The 22,939-nt window shown below is 38.0% G+C and overlaps 1 protein-coding gene across 2 annotated transcripts in view; it reads right to left on the bottom strand.

Moving 5' to 3' along the window:
• Positions 1 to 22,939, bottom strand: part of DGKQ (diacylglycerol kinase theta) — an 87,678-nt gene that overhangs the window by 42,855 nt on the left and 21,884 nt on the right. For both annotated transcript variants that reach the window (XR_015799692.1, XM_014888120.2), the window contains exons 2-6: positions 20,553 to 20,632; positions 11,216 to 11,315; positions 6,492 to 6,577; positions 5,636 to 5,761; positions 4,021 to 4,174 (exon numbers count right to left, since the gene is read on the bottom strand). Coding sequence is in view for 1 of the 2 variants with exons in the window: in XM_014888120.2 (XP_014743606.1) it covers positions 4,021 to 4,174; positions 5,636 to 5,761; positions 6,492 to 6,577; positions 11,216 to 11,315; positions 20,553 to 20,632 (546 nt within the window). In the remaining variant the exon portion in view is untranslated. The remainder of the gene's footprint in view (positions 1 to 4,020; positions 4,175 to 5,635; positions 5,762 to 6,491; positions 6,578 to 11,215; positions 11,316 to 20,552; positions 20,633 to 22,939) is intronic.

The raw sequence follows: 22,939 nt of genomic DNA on the forward strand, positions 1-22,939 counted from the left end.
TCCAGCCTTCTGTGCAGAAATGGTGTTATAGAAGTAATTTCCACAACTGAAAAACAAAGGTATTGACACCCAAAGAGAAAGAAATTGCTGCTGTCCTCTAAAGCTAGGAGCTAACATGTCAGAAAATAATGCGCCCTTGTAAAACCATACACAAAATATTAAAAAAATATTAAAATAAATGCTGTGAACATTTGGTATTTGCTTCTGTGAAGAACATCCTCACAGCATTCTCATTCCTGACACTCAGGGCCATACAAGACCAGTGCAAACCCAAACATGATCAATTTTCCTTCTCTGAGGGTAGCAGTAGAGTGCAACACAAGTGCTCATCAAATAACGGTATTCACACTTGCACCCACTGAAAATTCCAGTCTGTCTTGAATGAGATGCAGGCAAAGCTCCCAAAAGATATAAGCCAGGCAACAACTTTGTAAAAACTGTGTAAACAATTAAAGGCAGATCTTCAGAGCAGAAGAGGTACTGGTGAAGTCAAATTCCTAAAGCAGGAGAACCTTCCAAGAAGCAGAATCAGAGCATGTCAAGAAGGGTACTAGGTAGTAGTCTTAAACTTCACACCAGGAAACTCAATGAACATTTGGGTAATGCTTTCAGATTTTCTAAAAGAAAGACCAACAATAACACTTTCGAGTTGTGACTTTTAAAACATAAAGAGTGTTGAGATATTTTCCCTGTTATAGCTGACAGACAAACAGATCAAGTTTCAAACTGGAGAGAAATTTAGACAGTATGGTCTTGAAACACCCTGAAATAAGAAGCAGCTGAATGCCTTCTTGAATTTCACTCCAGACAAGTAAGTTAAAAAAAAAACAAAAAAAACCCCCAGTAAATATAACAATACGAAAGGAATGTTCCTGATTGCTCCCAACCCCCTTCTTTCTCAGTTTTGATGGGAAAAAGCTGACTTTTATTATACTTTCTCCTTCAGTCTGAATAGTAGGGAAATCTACATCAACAGCATCTTGAAACTATTCCATGAAGTTCAATGACTTGTTTGAAATTTATTATGACAGGAGTCATTTGCAGAAAGGGGCTCCACACTGCTCTACCACTGCATGTCCTGGTAGCTCAAGAGTTTAAAAGAAGGTTTTTTCAGCACAGACATGTTTGCTGAATTTTGGTGATGAAGTTTAGCATTTACACCATGGCAAAAGCCACTTTGGACAAATGGTCCCCAGTAGGTGATAGCTGTTCTCATTCACTGCATGGGACAAGTCATTTGGCACTTCCCAACCACCAGCTTGGGAAGAGCTATGCCTGCAGCAGTCAACTCACCCAGGCAACTGCCAACACTTTGGTACCTCAGACTGGTCATTTCACAATCTTATGAGTGATGTTAGCTGTGGCAAAGGAGCACCCTCTGTGCATGCCACGTCAGGAGAAATTCTTAATGAGCCTGCCATCACACAGAAGTGCTAATTATCCTCCAACATATGAGTTCCTTGCTCCCCTAAAACATCCCTAACATGCACAATCTTTAACCAGATCTGCCATCAAGAGTCTATGCCTTTCCCTGGTAAAGCAGCAGCAATTCCAGAGGCAGCTGTTCTGAGCTGCTTCATTCTAAGAGAAGCATCAAATATATCCTAAGAGAGTATCAGGGAGCTGCTGGATTCATGACATATCTGGTAACTTTCAGCACATGCCAGGAGCTAGTGGGGTTTTGTAGGAAAATGAAGGTCTGTTCTGTGAACATGGGTAACAAGAACTAGAAGGCTAGAGCTCTGAGTTTCCTCGACCCACGACAATGTAAGAATTAGTTCAAGACAATTCTTGGCTCTGCCTTTGAAGAAGAATTTGGGGAAAGAAAAAGAGCATATAGCAATAGTATCTGGTGCTTTTGGCAGTGACCTGCAGACACCTGATCTTCAGCAGATGACTCAGAATAGCAAACATCCAGCAACAGGTCTCGAAGCAAGGCTCAACAGGATGTGCATTGTTAAAAGGAGTCACATGTGGAGGCGTCAGACTAGTACCTGAACATTCAGCATGTAGGTGCTAAACCAAGGCGTTAAAAAGCACTGTCAGCTATGGAAACACAGAACAAAACATTTTATGCACCAGCAGAGTGCAAGGCAGGTGCTGCATCACAAATATTACTCACCATGCCTTCTGCTGAGCCACAATTGTGGCTCACTGACCATGAAAAAAAGGGAATACGTCAATTGCTAAGGCAGCTGTCAAGTTCACAGGAATGCAACAGATCTGCAGCAGGAGGAAAGGGGAGCATGCCCATGGCTTGGCCCCTGCTCCCCTGGGTATCAGCGGCCCCTCCATCCTGGAAGGCTGCTGCCCGTTGGATGATGGGGAGCTGAGCCCAAGGAGCAGAAATTCTCATAGACCACAGAAAAGAGAACCTCTGTTAGAAATGAGATTTTTTTTCAGGGTGTTGCTATACTATACCTCTGTGACACACAGGCTAAGGACTGTAAAAATGCATTCTGACTTTCCAAACAAGGTGAGTTTTATTCAGTTTTATTCTCCCCCACTCTTCATATCACAGTAAAACACTGGAAATGGTCCAAACTAAGTTTGTGAATATTTCTCCATCCATATGTATCTGCATCTGACCACAAGCTAATGACTTCATTCTGTCAATTCAAAGCATCAGACAAACTTTTCCCTTAAAGAAATGCAAAAAACCGCATTCTTACTTTAAAAAGTCTTGACTATGTGTAACATGAGTTAACACACTTAGCATGTAGCATAAGTCCTGAAATAGAAAACCTTTTCTTTCATCTCTTAAAATATTGTAGGAAGAGACTAGAAAGTACAGTTAAAACCTTGGATTCTTTCACTTAAGGTGCTTCATGTTCAGTTTTTATTACAAAGTGATTCAAAAATAAAAAAAATAGAAAGTTAAGTCTGACATATTAAAAGAACACACCACTGTTGAAGAGAGAACTTAGTTAACATCAGAAAAGTCAAACCAAAGACTCTATTTTAAAGGTTTGTGATTAATTTGTCTTAGTTATAATAACACAACTTTATCTTCTCTTAAGCCTTTGGGACACTTGTGAAATACCTAACAATAGAGCCGAACCAAAGTTCACAGTGAGTCTTACAGCAAAATCAAGCTCATCCAAAACTCTCTTTATTTTGGTTACTTCTTATCTTGGAAGCATTAGGAACTCCATGGTTTTCAAGTGGGTGCTGTACTACATCTTTGACCACTAGCAAGCAAATTCACTAAAAAGAAAAAACACTCACTGAAAAAAAAATCTACAAAATCAACTAATGCTTCCTCTCTGCCTTTGACAGGTCACTGGAGTGTGTCTGGGTTATGTAGACCTTGGGTCATGCAGTTCATGCAGTAGCAGGACTTTTGCTACAGCTGCTGCACACAGAACAATGGGGTCTTGCTCATGATCAGCGCTCCTCACCAAAACTAAATCTGAGTTTAGAGCAGAAAGTTCAAGAGCAATCTGCCAGGTTGAGAAAAGAGCAGTTGTGAATATTTCACTTTTTTTTCCTACTTTTTTTTCCCTTTCCTATACCATTCAAGCACCAAAAGAAAGGTTTTACAGGTGCATGACAATAAAAACACGAATTAAAAAATACTTTGCTTAAATACATCTTGTTCCTAAAAAGCTGTTAAACAAACATTCACTCTAGATGGCAGTAGAACATTACCCTGCCTAGATATATGGTATTGCTTCAGTACAGGAATCTTGAAAAGGACAGATGCTTAATCCAAGAGACAAATAAAATAATCTCTACGCATGATATAAGAAGTGTTTCCAGCAATGATAACACTAACACCACAAATTTTCTGATTATCACTTTTTTTTTCAAGAATATTTCACAAATTGCCCGGCACCAGTAAACAGAAGTTTTGCACAGCGTCCATTAAAAAAAGACCCTAACCTGTCCCAGAAATAGCAAGAAGTCATAGTATTGCCAAAAAAACCAGTAAAACTTAGCAATAATGTACCTAATTGAATTATGACACTAGGTTAAATACATTCATCAATTAGTTACATTCAACTTTGAAATTTTTACCTGATTCTGTTTGCAAATTTTCCGATATTCGAAAACAATGCAATTTGCTGAAGTTGCGAGAAAACAATTGAACACAATTTGGAGGAAGAATCATATTCCTTAATCTTCCAAAGGTACATTCTGGCGTGACAATTACATAGCAAGCAGCATGAGCCTATAAACAACAGCATCAGTTAAGAACTTGTGATACACAGAGAAAATAAATTTATGTATAACAAACTATGACTGAAATTGTATAACTCAGTTTAGGGATTATATAGGCCTTCTGTAAATCACCTTCATTAAACGAATGGCCCATTTTTCACCCTAGATGTTCATTTGTTTAATTCAGGTTTTGTATTACCAATAATACAAAATGGGGTGTCTTAATAAGCCAAGAAACTTTCAAGTATCACAAACCTGTTCTATTAAAAATGAAAGAGTTTTTTACAGCTACATGGAGTAGTTTAAAGTTTTGGTCTCAAGCTCTGATCTTCTACTCTATGTGGATATTTACTAGGGGAAATGGAAAAGGTGCACAGATTATACTGAATAGCTTGAAAAGGAGTAGTAGTATCCTCTTGCATAGCTGTACCCACTTGCAATTTCTGAGGTAAGACCGTTTTTTGTTTTATCCCAAGGGATGACTGGATAGTTTCTGCCTTTACACTGTTGCAAATCTTTGCCATTATTGAATACATATACCTTTGTATGTATGGCCACATAGCATGTTTCATTTCTTAGACTGCTCTCAACGACAGTCCCTCCCACCTCAGAAATGATATCTCAGATTAAAATAATAACCCCACAACACTAAAAACAAACCACAACTAAAATCATTGAAATACCACTTGAAGTACTGAATAACTCCTAGAGTTTTATTTTAAATCATTACCGCATGATTTACATTTAAATCACGGAGTACCCATCTAGCCTTAAGCAACATATTAATGATTTCTTACCTATACTTTTCAGTTCCCATCTCATCTGGTGCTACTTTCACTTCCATCATATTTTAATATAAGGTGGCATTAAGTGGATGGATTAATTGTTATCTGCACCACACACTGTTTATCAGTGTGTGAAAAGCTGTGGTTTCCAGAAGAATTATTGAAGGGTACGATCAACTTGTACAGGAAATAAACATGTGTCATGTGAATGGAAAAACACAGGAACTGGTATTTACAGCTTAAAAAAACCCCAACCACACAGGTTAAGACCTATTCTATACTGAAATCAGAGTAAATATATAAGAATGGTAAGCCCTTAACCTTGCAGAATTCATGATTTGAAAGAAATTCTGATTTAACGAAGAAGTGACTGCAGGCTTCTAACCACTGTTCTATGATGATTAGGCCACGTTAAATTCCACTGGATTTACACGAAGCTTCACTGTGACTTTGAGAGTTGATAATTAAAATGACTATGAGGATTAAAAAAAATAAGATTTCCCATCTAACACATAAATATATATATTTAAATAGGCAAGTGTATAGATAGGTCTATTTACAAAGTGTATACAAAATATATATTTATACAGCATGCAAATAAATTATGTTTATATCAAGTGTTCAAATAAACACATGCCCATATATATGTGGTTCCTAAAAATACATGCAGCAGCAGCACAACATACCAGGATGCCACACCATTCACATCTCATGCCAGAAAGCACTTCAGAAGACCCACAGGTTTTTTTGCAAAATTCACAACGAGCACTTGAAGAAAGGTTTCCCTCTCTCCAGTGGTGGTGGTAAGTATCCTGAGGGAACACATCACGACTTAGCATGACATGAATCAGATACAGACGCATCTTCAATACAGCTTTAAAATCAGTAATTCAAATATCTCTGAGGAAATAGCAACAGACACTACGGCATTACGTTTTTCTCAAGATATATTTGACTCTTTAACAATCTTACATTTCACTAAGAGAAGTTTTATCAAATTATAAAAATATTATCATAGTGTTTTGCTTCACAGTCCACTAAAAATAATTATTTTTAAAAATCATCCTACAATATCAGTATTCTGTATCTACTGTACTGTGAGGAGATAAGAAAATAGGCAATCTTGCATTACTCAGACTGCAGGAAGCATTGAGGATAAGAGAAGCAATGCAGCCAAAAGCTCCCATACAGGAAAATGGGGAGGGGAGCAGAGGAGAGGAAAAGGAAAAGGAAAAATATCAAAAAGTTCCACGCCAGCTTTTCCAAAGCAAACTTTTCAATAAGATGCTTGATTTTTTTTTTGAGGTTGTACACATTCCACAGACTTTTCAGCAAGAGTTCAAAAGCACTGTGAATATAGCAGCATTTAAGTTCATCTCACTCATTGTAGTATATTCTGAAGTTACATATATCCTTGGCCTGTCAATAAGCAACAAAAGTGCTTTGATAACTAGGAGCATGTGAAACTAAAGAACAAGACTGCTCTTTCTCCAGTCCACAAAATGCACGACCACCTTCCCCTGCAGAGGCATCTGCACTTACATGGTCCAGGTGCCCGTCCTGGTGACACTGCCGGCAGTCACTGCAAGCAAACAGGATACAGTCTGTGTGCACATGTAGCTCACAAACTGAAAGCACAAAAACAAAAAAACTTCTTTAGGCTGGAACCCCAGGGTTTTTCTGCATCTCCTTCCTCCGTCCCTTCAATACTACTCCATTACCCTTTTCACACCATACTTTCCTTCATGCTGCTCTTTATATTCAGCAAAGGTAGACAATAAAGAAGTTTACCAGCATTGTTTTGTGTGTTCCTCCACTTCCTCTGTGTAAAAAAGATGAAACAAATAAAAAGGAAAGGCTGAGCTAATTTTGCTCATAAGCAGCACTTGTCATATTTCCTCCACTTACAGCAAGTTAAATGTGTACAACAGCTCAGCTTTGTCATGCAGTTTCACAGGAACTGCTGCCTACTCCAACATACCAGTGCCTGAAGGCTACTCTGATTCAATCACCATATATAAAGTAGATCATTATTTCATTGTCAAAAAAAAAGGAAATCATTTTTTTTCAGAGCACTCTCCTAAGTAAGGTTAACATTGCCTTCCAAAATATTATAGGTACTGTAGGTGGAAGAAGTTTTAATGAATCCTGTAAAAGTTTAGGCAAATTTGGTTTTAAAATACCTTCATTATTTAAAAGCTGATTTGAAATACCAGATGTGAAAGAAAAGTATCTGCAGTTATGCTACAAAGGATGAGGTACAAAGAAAATCCCCAAAATAATTACTAATATATCTCAATACCTAGCTTCATCATTTCAAGAGTTAGGAAGGTTCTCTGTGGGCCTCAGAGACAGAGATGGACGAAAAAGATCCTCCTGTAGCTGCTTTGTATATACTTGTATTGCTCTGGGAAGGCATCTGACTTTTCATCAGGTAAATGAAAGCAAGAAGCAAGCATCGCATTGTTCAAATACTTTTTTAGTTCTGGTCAAACAGGTTATTTCTCCAAGCATATCACAAAAATATGAGAATTGTAACCTGAAGATTGGAAGGTAGTAACTGCACATTATCTGAAAGTGTCTTGAAAGCAACATTATTAATTTACATGGAGAGTCATACCCAATTTGAAATCTCTTTGGACTTTTCCAGAGCAGAATTAACACTGTGTTATTCTAACTCTACAGAAAATATAATCTACCACCACGCCGAAGCAAAGACTAAGTCAACCACAAACACAGCTCCCCATGCTCAGTGTCTTCACTGCACTCGAGAACTTCTCTCTGAGGGGTGGCACAGTCCCTCCTCCACTCACATTTCTCCCTGTTCATAGATGTAACAGGAATATTTTGCAGTTTTGACAGTTCAACTAACCAGGCAAACTAGATGCTTTGAGTCATTCTCTTGCTAATATTAAAAGTGTCCATAGACAAAGTTACAGCTTCAAGGAATTCACAAAAGCATTGGGGGTTTTATTATTAATTCTGCCAACAAAGACATGCACTGCCCTTGCTATACTTTGTAGGAACACAAAGCAAGTTTTACCCTTGGTTTAATTCATATCTGCTGCTTTTAGCACCAACCCTAGCACAGAATTATTAATAACTATGTTCACATAAATGGCGGGAGTGTCATAGGAGTTAATCCCTTAAACTGACTATCCTGGTGTAGGAAAGAGGATGTTTTTGAATGTAAAGATCCAATTAGAGGTCCTATAAAAAGAAATTTCATCTTTTTCAGCCATTCCATAATCTGCATAATTCTTTAACTCATAACAGGATGACGATCTTCTGTTCAAGCTATTTATGAAAGTTATTTATGATTGCCAAAAAAAACCCAACTTGATTCCTTTCAGATACATAAACTTGAGAGAATAGCTTTTGAAATGTTAGCTGCCTCCTTCTCCACTAAATCTGCTGCTCCTGGTCAATGCTTAATAAGAAACTTTTGTAAAGAATTCAGCATAAAAAAAGTGTTTGGATTACTCAGGTTTGGGGTTTTTTGTTTGGTTGGGTTTTTTTGTTTGTTTTTTTTTTTACTTTCCATCCCTTTTTCTTGGAAATAAAAGGAAGATCACCATCATGAGTCCAGGTTCATTTGACACCAGTGAAATCTGGTAGCAAAAATAGCTATCCAAAGCTTTATCCAAATCAGTGTCAGCAGAATTTGGAGTCAATCTATTGAAATTTTTACCTATGAAATGTATGTATTTAATTCACCATGTATTAATACACAATTACAATATACAATATAATGCATGCTCATTTCTGAGAACAGGTTCCCTACTGTGCACCCACAATGTTTATGAGGGTGAAACCTTTCATTTCAAGAAAGTTTATTCGATTTTAAGAATAAAACGTGCAAAACAGTGATTAAAATTATTTTACAAGCGTATTTAATGCTGTCTATCATTTGTTTAGAAAAGGTAACTCCATCTTAACCCTCTTTTATCTTAATTATGGTAAAGAGTCCAGGAAAAGTTCTTAATTTTAGTATCAGACATGAACACCATAAACAAGACTAGATTTGCAGCATTAAGCAAAGTCATTAGAAATAAACAGAAAAAAAATGGGAAGAAAGTTCAATTTCTCCATCTGGATTTAAAAGTTCTACAGCTTAAAACTCTATACTTCTAAAACAATTTCTGCAAGTATTTTTGAAGAATAAAGGAAGAATCTTCTGCATTTTATGAACTTCAGCTGCCATACATTTAAAAAAATTTGCTGAGAAACAAATTGTAGACTTACTGGTATTCAGAAAAAGGGCTATTGAAAATGTCACACCACACAAAATAGTAAAATTGTCAAATCCATGTGAGGAAAACAACTCCGAACATTCAACAAACCATAAAAAAATTCTGTGCATCTGTAATACCTAACTAGAACACGTGATTTCATGTGTTTCATGTTTACAAACACTTAAATAGAAACATCTGAAAAAAATATTCCTTTGCACATGTGAGCTGGTTTTGGCTGGGGTAGAGGGAATTTTCTTCACAGGGGTTAGAACAGGGTTGAATTTGGGTTTCTGCTGCACACAGGATTGATAATATAGAGATGCTTTAGTTATCCTTGAGCAAGGCTTACACAGAGCCAAGGTCTTTCCTGCTTTTTGTACTGCCAAGCTGGGGAGGAAGTTGAAGGTACATGGGAGGTTGAACTGGACAAAGAGATATTCCAGACCATGTGACATCCTGCTCAGTATTTCAAGCTGGGCACGAGAAGGAGGAAGGAGGGGCCGTTTGGAGTCATGGCATTTGTCTTCCCAAGTCACTGTGAGGCTGGAGGGGGCCCTGACGTCCTGGAGATGCAAAACACCTGCTGCCCATGGGAAATAGTGAATGAGCTCTTTTTCTTTCTTTGCTTATGTGTGTATGGCTTTTGCTTTCCATATTACACTGTCTATCTCAACACATGAGTTTTCCAGCTTTTACCCTTCCAGTTCTCTCCTTGATCCCACTGGTGGGGCAGAGGCTGTGTGTGGCGCTTGGCTGCTGGCTGGGTTTAAACCACAACAACTGGATATAATGCAAATGCAGTAGAATAAAGAGAGTAAGAATATGAAAGCAAAATTTAGACAGTTTTAACCAAATTGGATTACTAAACAAAAGCTATTTGCAATAGTTAGGAGGGCATAAACAGTGATAACTATTTTCTTTTCAAATTTCTATGTTTATCTCACGGCATACAGATTCTGAGTCTCATTAAGAGAGATCACTAGAAAATCCCCTGTGGTACCTATAGCTCACTGAACATCCTACCAAATCATCCAAGTCACGTGGTAACTGTACTAAGTGACATATTACCACTGGTCAGAAGAACAGTTTGGCTCCATTATGCCAACTTGACAGACAAAAGCAGAAACAGAAATACTTTGCCACTTTAAGTCTAAATGCCCTGATCAAAGAGGACTGCTTCCCCTACAGATACACATAGAAAAATAATATTAAATAAGACATTATCTTTAGCAAAACAACAATTTAGGAAGCAACTCAATTCCCTGAAGAATTAGTTCTTCATTCATTAGCCTTTTTTTTTAAACAGTTCAGAGCTAATATTCCTATAAAATGGTAAATTCTATTTAACCTCACAATTCAACTGAACAACTAACAGACATTTAAGACAAGGGAGAATTGAAGAGCTACCTCAAAATCAGTCATGTACCAATGCCAACATGTATTTCAAATAAAAAATCTGGTATTTGGGTGATTTCTTTAATTACTGTTTTTTCAGAGAATCCATGTCAGAATACTCAGAGCAGTACTATTTTGACAAATAACATTTTCAAATATCTTTCCATTGTAGGTACCTCATCCTCATTACAAGTAACAGATATCTGAGACTAGTAACACAGGAAATTCTACATTCTTTTCTAGAAATACGAATACCTGATGATTCTCTGTATCTAAAGTTTCCAGTGGAAACAGAAATAAATTACCACAACAGGACAAGTCTTTCTTTTGCCATAATAGCTCCTCATTCTTTGTCCATCTCAGGCAGGGATTCATTGCACACCACCACAGACTTGCTCAAAGTAAATTGGAGGAAAGATGAAAAGAGTGTACAGGTTTGACAAAGTTTGTGGTTTATCGAAGCTGGTTGATTTATTATTCCTTAGTTTGAAGTACACTTTCCCAAGACCAATGAATAGATAATAAATGGATAATAAATAAATAATAAATATCTCAAGCACTCGAGGTATGCAGTGTAAGGAAACTGTAGGTTACTGGGTGACACACAGATGGCCATACAAGTAGGGTTTAAGTTACCTTCACATCGAAAGGCAGGTGACTCTAGGGACTTCCTGCACACAGTGCAAAATTTTTTTTTGTAATGTCCTGGAGGCCCAAAACAGTGCGCAACTGGAACCTGCCAGCGAAGAATGCATAACACATCATCAATTTCAACTTCCAAAGTGTCAGTTAAAGTTCATATAAGCTGCTCTGTATTGCAACGACAGAGCAGTACACACAACGTAAACTTAAATAAGCACTAGAATAAACAGACAGATGAATCATCCTGTAAAAAATAATCATACTTAGATATATATATTTAAATACTTTTATGCAATTGTTTTTTAAATTCTTGGGAATTAATATGTATTGTATATATTTTTAAGTGCTGATTAACTTCTTGGTGATTCACAACATGAATCCAAAGGCTTCCTTTGGGACCTACCTGTAATCACAGTTGTTCTTCTAAGCATTCTTAATTGAATCAAGGACAATTAAAGAGTAATTACCGCACAGGAGAACAAAATACCCTAAAGACACACACAAGACAACTTTTAACATCTCAGCGCTGCCACAGTTCATTGCTCCCCATAGGCCTTTCACTTCCCCTCCGAATACAGCCTGGCCACTAGCTGATCAGGACAAAGGGATTGGTTGGTCTTCCCCTGCCTTATACAAAGCTTCAAAGCCTGAATGGTGCAGAGATCCAGCTCCTGAAGTACATTCAGACAGAGGTTCCATTTGACTGTAGGCTGAAAAATTATACACTACGATTTTCTCTTGTGAGAGCCGTCTGTACCAACAGTTCTGGCAAATGTGATTCTTTTTATCCACTTACCTTAATTTTTTTCCTTGCTTAGTGATTAATAATGAAGATGGGAAGTGATAATATCAAAGGAACAACAGATGAAAAGAAGCAAAGTAAAAAATAAGAAACATACTTAAGCTTCATGTCTATTCTAGAGACTACTCTTCCCACAAGATGCACAGCTTTGCTAAAGTGACATTCACATCAAAAGGAAGGAATGTAACTGCATGTTTAAAGTCCTAGAATCCAAATGAGTTCCACAAAAGTTTGCTGTGATTTAGGTATTTAGTATTGTGCATTTCACATGCCCTTCTTGATATGATGAACACACCAAGTTTATCTTGTGATTGCATTTCTGATAAAAGCTGATAAATTATTATTTAGGTTTCAAATGAAATTAATCATTCCCAGTAAAACTTTGGAAATAATGACTTCAGATACATGTAGTCACAGATAGCAGCTTTTCTTCTCAGATATACTGGTAAAAAATCCTTCAAGGTTATTCATCAGGATTTGAATTTTTCTCCTTTTATATTAAAGTTTTCCTGAGAACTATTAACAGCAAATCTGACACATACTGTGAACACAGAATTTGATGACGCAAGGAGTTGCTTCCAGTTATAAATATCCCATTTCCACATGAATTTTCTGCCTCAGAAAGTATGGGGACAGTTACATCAAACAAGACTGTAATTCAAGCACGAACAATGAAAGAAGTGAGATAAAGTTTTGCCAGATACAATACAAGGAGAAAAGAACAATGTTGGAAGTTTAATAAAGAAAAATCAGTAACCCCCAAACTGCAGAGCATGTGGTTCCTCCAGTACCCCTCAGAATCTGGGAGATAAAAGACCACAAAGAGACGCATGAAATATACTTGCATTACCAAACACGAACAGGATAGTGCACAGCAGCTGACCACGGAAACAGAGTCACCAGCTCACTGCCCCAGCAGACCACATTGTCTGGAGGAACTCTTGGTCCCTGACTGACCAGGAAACTGCCCATTCAAATCCCAGGCTCCCTACCAAGCTGAGCTGACAGCCAGACTACAAAAAAGACTCCATATTAGTATTTCCAATATGATATATAACAGCATTGTCTCCAAAAGCTCCAGGTTTTAAACTATCCCAGATTAAGTTTAAGGCTCATAATTCCTGCCCACCCTGCTACTTCTTCAAGAGAAGGAAGAAACAAACCTCTGTTACAGTGACATACAAGTTACCTCATCTCAGTTATAGTGAAGGTAAAGCGTCAGAGCTGTATTCTCACTCTAGCTGCTCCAAAAAAAAAAGTTTGCTGGGAGAAGGCCACTTGCACAAAATTCACCCTGCACAATGAATGAATGAATTAATGTGCAGAAAGTTGGTAAGAAAAGGCTATGTGAGCAGAACCCGACCCAGACACTGCAACGAGTACTGAAAAGCTCTGGTGGGATTTCTTCAGGCAAGCTTTTCTGCACATCCCTGTCTTCAGGTCTCAAGTGTCATCTTTAAGTGTCCTACCCCTGCCACAGCCTCAACCACCATGCAGCCACCCAAGGGAGAAGAATTTCGCCTGAAATCAGACACAGGGAGACCTCCTTTAGCTCCAAGGTGGTGAACAAACTGCTTTGGACACCCAGCATGAGCATTCAATCCTCTCAACATCCCGGGTTTGAAATACAGGCTACTCTTCTTCTGGGCATTTGTCTGGCTATTTTAGCTTAAGCCTAGCTTAGAAACACAGGCTGTTCATTATTGTCACAGAGAGGTTCTGCTGAAAAAAAAAAAAAAGCATGTGAAAAACATGCTTTATTTTGGGAAAAATTGTGAGAAAGGACTTTGACAGAAGGCAGACTTATTCAGGGTCTGACTGTACTTATCTAGAAAACTCAAGGGAAGGAGACCAAGCCTAAATTCTTCAGCTGTTCAGACCATGGTGGCAATTGTCTGAAGTCTCAAGTCACTGTCAAAAAGAAGGGAACAAACTGCTGACTGAAATGTTAAGGGGGATGGAGAAGGGGAAAAAAAGTTTCTTTAATTTCTTTCTTACAAACCAAGTAAAAAAAACCGTTGTTTATGGTGAGTGGTCTTTCTAACACGCTTTGGAAGCTGACAGGTATAAAAGTAAGAGAGCCTGATGGAAAATGGGATGGGAGTAAGATGGAAAAAGAGAACAGGTAAAAAAGCAAGTACAATATAACGAACACATCAATTACATATTGTTTCTCCCAACACATTTTGGCTGAACAAGTTCCAAGCACCTATTCTTTATGAATATATATATATATATAAATATATATATATATATATTAAATATTTAAAACTCGGACTAGAAAAGCCAGTGAGACATCATGAAAGAATACAGAATGGTACATGTTATTGCCTAGTTTATATCCACCTCCATAAGAACAGCAAAGCACAGAAGCCTAAGGTGCCCTAAAGAGAAAAATACTAATAATTTATAAGAGTTTAAAACAGCTTTTCCAATCCATCTACTTAAATTACCTTATGAAAACCACGAAAATCGATTTCAACAGAAAAACACTGAAAATTCCTTCTAGTAATAACATTAAATGACATCTAAGTGCCCTTACAATATTGATCAGAAGCATATAAACAGAAAGTATAATGGTAACACTCCCCACAGCATGACCTCCAGAATGACTCTGCACTCAGAGACAAGATACTGCTAGTTCCTGTTCTATTTCCTGCCATCTGTTAAGGAATGCAAGGTATTAGAGAATGTAATATTTATCTGTAAATGTTACCATCAGCCTGTAATAAAATTTGATCCTATAGAAACCTAAGACTTAGATTCTAACTCCTTCAGTGCAATCTGTGCAGGTGTACAGCAGTTTTGCATTAACCAAAAAGAACAGCAACAAACTGCTTTTAAAACCCACACTTTAGAAGAAAAACAAAGGCTTGAATTGCTTTCTTTTGATAGTGCCTTTTAAAATTGTTCCTCATCCTGAAATGTCACAGGATATCAAGCATGTGACCAACAGTATATAATGAATTCAAGTACTCTTCCACTAAGGTGGAGTCACTTTGTACAGAGTGGCCCAGCTGCTCTCCAGACTCTCTGACTTTGTGTAGAGTCAGGCCAGGCTGTCCTACTGGTCTGCAGTCTTCAGGATGCCTCAGCAGGGGGAAAGATACAGCTCCAGGAAGGCCTGTTTTTCACCCAGCAGCAGGTTCTTTTCTACCAGCTCAGGCAGAAGAAAGCTTCATGTTGAATCATGAGGCAAAGACTTCCAGGCTCAAAGACAATGAGAGAAATACAAATACACCAAATGACACCACTGTGACAGCTACTGCCTTGGGCAGTTTTAAAAAGCAACTACCTACTAAAATCTTCTCCTAGGCCTATGTCTACATATTATTTTGCCCGTGCATCTCCTTCTCCATCATATCAGGATGACTTGCACTTAGCATGACTTTGTAAAAAATATTAGAGAGATTAACAAACCAGGGTGGCAGGACCTAAAGTAGTGTGGGGTAGGAAAGGGTACACAGAAAGAAGGATACTAACACTCTCAAAAACAGCCTCCAAAGGTTGATTAAAAGGAATTTAACTTAAGATCACTAGCTTGCAGTTCAAAAACACTGTTGCATTTTAAGGATAAGCACAAGCAGCTTGGAAGCAGCCATCTTCATCAGGTGCCCACAAGGGCAGTCACATGGGGTCATTCTCAAAGATTGCTCTAAATGTAAGGCCAAAAAAATTTGCTGATAAAAATTAAAATAGTGTTTCTGAAACAAAAACACGTATGGATGTTTAAGTGTAGAATCACTTCCCTATCTACAGTTTCTAATGTTCACTCCAACACCCTAAACCTTTACCCTCATGACTGTTCTGTCCAGGCCTAGACTATACCCTCCCTGAGAGAAGCCAACAACTTTGTGATTCAACTTTTGCCTTTACTGACATCTTTTCAATTACTTCCTTATTACTCAGCAATCATAAATAGCACTTTGATTTGTTTGGAGCCTCTTATTTAGTAGCAAAATATTTCAGCAGCTTGAATATTTCTACAGAGCACTGTGTGCTCTGGAATGTCCTCTATCTTTTGCCTTTTAGCGACAATGCCTATCAGCTACTCTTCACTTGTGTCCAAACTGACACTCTTGCTCTGAGCACTTGATTTATAGGCTGGTGTTTAAAGGCAATGTAAGTATGCATCCCATATAGTAGTTCTGAAATGAAGTAAGAATACAAAGTTAAAGGGTGTCTCAACATATAATAGGACAGGAGAGACGAAATCAAATACTTAATTATCAAAATTTTAACTGGGGCTAATGCAAGGGAATGATGCACAGATCTGTATGCTGTCCTACTATATCTGGGACTATTTTTCTTCATCCTACAGATCTCTGTGACAGGGCATTTGCTCCAAGATCTCAAGGACCCTTTGCAATGGATAATTCATCTCATACTATTTCAAACAAGAACTATATGGTACTTCTACTCAAAAGTAAGACTTGTGTAAAAGCTTTCCACTACAATTAAGAGTTGTTTGGCCTAGTATTTTTTACATTTTACAGTATTTTAGTACTGTAAAGAAAAAAATTATATGCAAAAGTCACTCACTCCTTGCTTTTATTGCTACAGAGGAAATCAATGTCCATATCATTTTATCAAGACAAATATTAAGAATTAAAACAAACATAGTGACATCTCATAATGCTTCTGAAACTGAAGAGTCAGTGATACAGCTGCAGAGTTCATTTGGGAGTTCAGATCAAGTTTCAAAAGAGCATAATAAACTCTTCTGAGTTTATAAACTAGGAAGAGCTAGCCCTTCCTTTCCTTAAACTCTGAGGTTCTACATCAAGGAGAAAAGGGAGAAAACCTTGGTGCAGTGCCAAGACCAGCAGCAAGCAGTTTTAACCCTCATTTGGATTCTAAATTATGCCACGTGACTGTCTCCAAGCAACAGCCTTGCTGAAGCAACACAAGTATGGGTCAAGTGCTGGAGAGCTGGTGAGAGACCTTCTTGACAGAAGGTGGTCAGTGCTACCCAGCAAGGGCCCAGGTAAAATCACAGAGTCACAGAACAGCTTGGGTTGGAAAGGAACTTTAAAGGTCATCTAGTCCAAACTCCCGTGCAGTGAGCAGGGATACCTTCAACTGGGTCAGGTTTCTCAGAGCCCTGTCCAAGTTAGACTTGAAGACCTCCAGGGATGGAGTGTCCACCACCTCTCAGAGCAATATGTGACAGTATTTTACCATCCTTATTGTAAAAATTTCTTCCTTAAATGTAGTCAGAATGCATCCCCTTTTAGTTTAAAATCATTTCCCCTCATCCCATTGCTATGGGCCATCCCAGGAAGATGTTCTACTTTCAGATTGTTGTTCCTGACCCAAATAACCATGCTGCACACAGCTGAACCCAGCAATCAGAGGGAGAAACTCAGGTCAGCAGACAAGGACAAGAGTAGAGACCCCTGCAAGCACCACAGCTTTCCCATTTCTTACCTCAGCCCATGCATGCAGCAGCTTTCCTTACAAAGGGAAGTTTTATTTTTAGCACAAAAAGATTCAGAAGCTGATAACATAGACTAGCATTTTCCATTCTAGACAACCTGGGTTTAAGAACAAAAGCACACAATAAAGTCTCGTGAGCAGACTTTAAACCCTTCTTAAAATGTAAATGTTTTGAAACCATTAGAGCAATGCACCAACACACCAACAAGGAAAAATAAGCATAACAAATGCTGAACATCATTAAATCCTTCTTCATGTGGTCTCATTCTAATTTAGTTTTCCAAGAACAGTTATATAGAAAATACACACACACTTCTAAGAAGCTGGAATACAGTTTCAATACCAACCTAACAAGGGGAAACAAAACTTCACATTTCAACCCCCAAAAAGGTTTTGTTTTGTTATTTTGGTTTGTGTTGGTGTTTAGGTGTGGATTATTTTTTGTCCTCCCTTCCTTTTTTTTTTCAAAAATGTGTACTGCAAAGTAGGTAAATACTTATTGGAAAGTACAAAAGAGAAAGTTTTAATTTGAAAAAGTTGCTGAGAGGTTACCATTGGAACTAATCATATGCCCTGCAAACTTTTCAGAAGACTGATCCACAAAGGCTTGCTTAGAAACATCATGACCTGAATCCACTCTGGAATACTAAATGCAGGTGATAGTGATTTAAAATAGAGAAAAAATTTCATAGATTAGCCTTAAGAATGAATTAATCAAAAACGATCTGAAGCTGGATTCAGTTGTGGCATGCTTGAGACTCTGTGGGCCTTTACTTGATCCTGGGAAGGAAACCCTACTGTCAGGAATAAAAGTTTCCACCAAACATTTGCTGAAAAATTATTCTCTGGTGGGTTGACTTAGTATCAAATGACACACATTCTGATGAGCTTTAACAATTGCCATCTTCTCTAGATGAAATCCAGGCAAGTAAAAAAAAATTTCAGTTCTGTAATACACTGAATATTGACATAACAGAAAGAACTATCAGAAAAAAATCCCACCAGTGTTCCCTCCTACGTCAGACCTTTTAATAAATAAATAATCTGAAAGGAGAGATTAAGAAAATAAACTCTCCACAAATTGTATAAATGGCTGTCATTTGTTTTTTGCTCTATTTTTTACACAAATGCCAAGTCTGGTATTTGCTTTGACAGAGCCCGCATGCAAAACGATGTCTCCCATATGGTAGACTTCACTTGTACAGCTGATCAGGATTAATGCAACTTGGATGACCACATCAAGAGGACATGACTGTCCAGAACGAACAGTACAATCCACAGTTTTCAAAATAAAATCATTACAGCTCAAGACAGAAAACACAGAAGACTCCTTGCGGCTAAATACAGCAACACTGGCTGAACTGCAAACAAAGGACAACACGACCAAATAACTATCCTCCCTGTGCAGTACAATTTGTGTTTATTGTTTACAGATAAATCACAAGATTAAAAATTATGTTTTGGGGCAGATAGATTACAGGGACTGACAAGAGAGAAAAAAATTACACTGACGTTTACAACTGATGCAAATGGAAGCATTAGTAAGTTTAAATAGAGGATTTTTACCATATAAAAGCAAAGGAGCAAATACTATTTCGAGCAATGAATTAAATTTAGAGCAAATCCACAAAAGAAGAAGTCATAAATGTTTGCAACACCCACACTCTGAATTAAATTAGTTTTCCAGTTGGATTTTTGCCATCCCCCTAAAGGCGTTTGCAGATAGTTATATCATCTGATTCACTATTCTTTTTGCTACAACTGAATGCCAGCATATTGAAACAGCAGAAGATGCTAATTCTTAGTAAAAGCATTTCTCACTACCTATCTGTCCCTTTACCATGGGTTCTAAGACTTACAGTAGTATTTCTTAATGTTTCACTGGCAAATTTCTATGTATCAGACACCTTTTTGACACCTCTCAAGATGAAAGGTATGTAAGGAAAGAAGAAAAGCAAAGAGAAAAAGCGAAGCTTTGCCATTGGCAAAGCCTAGCAGCTTTATCACTTAGACAAAGCATATTGAAAAAAAACAAAGGGTAATTTCTCTCTATCTAATCCCTGTAACTCAAATTGCACATTGTTTTCAAACCTCCACATCTAACCCCCTACACATGCTTCCACAACACAGAGGAACTTGTAAAACATTTTACGACACAAAAAAGGGAATCAGCTCCCCTTCACAGGTCTGCAGAATGGATTCCCATAAATGTGCTTTGAGTCAGCAAGGTCTGTAATGAACATGACTGATTTTACAGCCATGTCTCATTCACTTTTGCCTGGGGCTCCATAAGGTATTTGTAGTGTTTTACTACTTCTCTAGTAAATTTCTCATGTCCTTCTTCCCTTTTGTTCCTCTTCTGTCATCCTTTCCAAAGTGGGTAACACACTTTGTTTTCTTTTCAGTTTAGCTTCTTAATACCTTAGTGACATCCTATTATCTTCTGTAAAGTTGATTCATGCTTCACAACTTTTGAATCAATCTCTTACACAAGAAGTCCTGTGGGAGAAGGTCACAGGACATCTTAAAGCAAGTACTTTATTACTTACCGAAATCAATTTTGAACTACTGTGATGAACTGAAGTCCAGCCCTCTTTTTTTGGCTTTCAAATCCTATACTTACAATGCAATGATTTTATTCCCTAGACACAATAAACATGAAGATTCTTAAAATGCAGCAATCAATATAAGACAAACATAGCTCCTTTTTCTAGGCAGACCACCTTAATATGTAATAGCTGTAAAAAGATTGGTGATACACGTAATTCATTTTTATGGCATATGGTGCAATTTACATCACTCATTCTCTCCAATATTGCCAGACTTCCAGGTAATGACACACAGTAAGAACATCTAGTAACATTTAAAGAACGCAAATAACTAGTCTTCAAAAGAGACTATCTACACTTGCTCATAGCAGACTTCTCAAAGGAAGTGTAGCTTTGCCTGTGAGATAAAAGCTTCAGTGATGACTAACAAAATTTTTGCATTACCATATGAAAAAAACACTGCTATATGACACTATGTTCATTAGTGATAAATGTGTGGTATTACCCCAAGAAAGAGACAAGCCAGTGTCTCTTTACTCACCCTTACAAGGCTGGGAGCAATACACGAGCATGGTATCTTGACATTCTTGAGGCACTTTTCGTGAGACATGAAGTTGCAAACTGTGGAAATAAAATAAGAACCATGAGCAACTCTTCACAAGCAAGGGACTTTAAGAAACACAAACAATCAAACAAAACCAAAAATGGAGTCAAATACAATTAGGAATACATCTTTTTAAACACATTTGTTATCCCCTAGGTTTTAGGCCATACACAGTGCACTAACTCCAAGTTGTTTTACTGCTAAGATGCTGCCAATGGAATAGGAAGTTTATCCCAAAACAGTACAAGCCTACCGCAAGCCATGTCCTCCCACACCTCACTCTCTCCATGAGTACCAAAATGAGTTCTTGAATTTCAAGAGAAGTTTTAAACAGTCCAAAACAGCTCTTTGACGTAGCCAAAGCAGAAAGACATGTTTGCAAGTTAATTATTCTACAAGCTAGTGCATGTGACATAAATGTGAGAAAATAAAGTATTGTTACAAACTGAGTATTATGGATGGCCGAGACAAAATTCAAGGTCGCCAATTGTAGGCAGCTTTGAAAGTCAAGAGTAACTAACTATTTTTTTTATTACAGATTTATAATTCCATCCAAGCTCCACAAAGCATGATTTCAAGCCTGACAATGTTTTAAAAGATCATTTCTCATGGAGGGGATATTTTCCACAGCTTCATACCATGAATTTCCGTTACATTAAGCTGTGCAAAGAATACAAGGGATTGTTTATTTCATTCCCACCACCTCTGATTAATTAGGAACTAATAAGCCATGCAGCTTTGGATTTAGAATTTTCTTTCTTTCTTTCAGAATTATTCTCCACCAGTTCAAGCATGAAGCCTTGTGCAGATGATCAGGTCCTGACCTCTTGAGTGGAAGCTCAGATCTCTCCCAGTGCCAGGGCAGAAGATCACTTGCCAGTGGCAGCTGTTGCTGTACACAGGGGGTTTTCCCATTCCTGCTTTTCATAAGCAGTGTACCACTTCCTAAGTTGCACAAGTATTTGGCAACACCCCAAGTGCTTCAAACTTCCCATCTGCAGTCCATTGCTGCCACTGACCTCTATGTGCTAGTGCCACCAAAAGCAGTGAATTTCCTCTCCTCCCCTTTCTCCAGCTCATTGACTTTTGATTGCATAACATTGCTTCTTCCAGGCTAACTAAAACATTAAAATCCATTAAAATCTAAATGGTTTATTGCCAGCCCATACAAAGAAAAAATTCCTTTTGGTACCACAAAAAGGATGACACCTTTCTTCTCAGTACTCATCTTAACATGAGCAGCAGGCATATTGTTTTTACATTAATCTGCAAGTGAGGAAAAAAAGCAGTGCAAGTCTCTACTGTGTTCAAACTTGTTATTCATCATCCATGGTTGAAACTGGAATGATTATTGCACTGAGGAAATAAAGTGGGAAGGAGCAGAACTGAATTTTCTGCAGCGTGCTGTGAAATGTTACGTGCATCTCTAAGGTTTATGGTTGCTTCCAACCAAATAGAGCACATCAGAGAAGGAAACGGTCAAAGCAAGGATGATTCTTGCAGCTGTAAATGCAGTTGCTTAACAGATTTGGAGGTGATCTCTATGGTGGGGAAGAGCACAGAGAAGACCAAAGAAAGCAAAGTCATTGTCCAGGCAGAGCAAAGATGCATCTCCTCCTCCAGAAAACAGGTATGAGTCCATACAGAGAACTGGTGAATCTCATCACTGATGTGTTATCTCAACACAGACATAGTGGTAATATAATGATTCTTTCCTTAGGTTGTCAGCAGTATTTCTACTGATGTTCTTAGTAGGGTCACCTGCTTGTAGTGAGAGCAGGTTTGTAGAAGCTACAGGAGAAAAGGCCACTTGCCCTTTACCACCTACACTCACACCCCAAAGACATCTGCTTCAGCAACTTGTTCAGGTGACCTTGTCACTTGTCTCCTAGTGGTGCCCAAAGTTTATCTGACCTGGATAGGTGAGGGAAATGCCCTCTGAAGACAGAAGCATTGTCACAAAGGTTCTCACGGCTCTGACCCATGAAAAGTAGAGTATGAAGCTTCAAATATAAACAGGAAGATCTCAAGAACTTCATAAAGAGGTGAGAGCTAGCCAAGGAGGAATCAGCAGTGACTAATGAAATTCAGTGAAACGAAACTGTTTTCCCTCATTTTTCTAGCTCAGAAGCAGGCTGTCTAGAAAGGAAAGCAGAGAGCATGTTGGTGCATATTGATCACAAGAATTTTATGATCTGCAAAATGCAGCGGGCAGCTGAAGTCTGCAAGAGGGTGGTCTGCAAGACCACCCTTTCCAAGTGGCTATTAGATTTAATTGCACACAAACTCAATGCACAAGTTAACTGAGCCCTGCACAAACACCT

This window comes from Sturnus vulgaris, chromosome Z (genome assembly GCF_052056855.1).
Source record: "Sturnus vulgaris isolate bStuVul1 chromosome Z, bStuVul1.hap1, whole genome shotgun sequence".
Taxonomy (NCBI): domain Eukaryota; kingdom Metazoa; phylum Chordata; class Aves; order Passeriformes; family Sturnidae; genus Sturnus; species Sturnus vulgaris.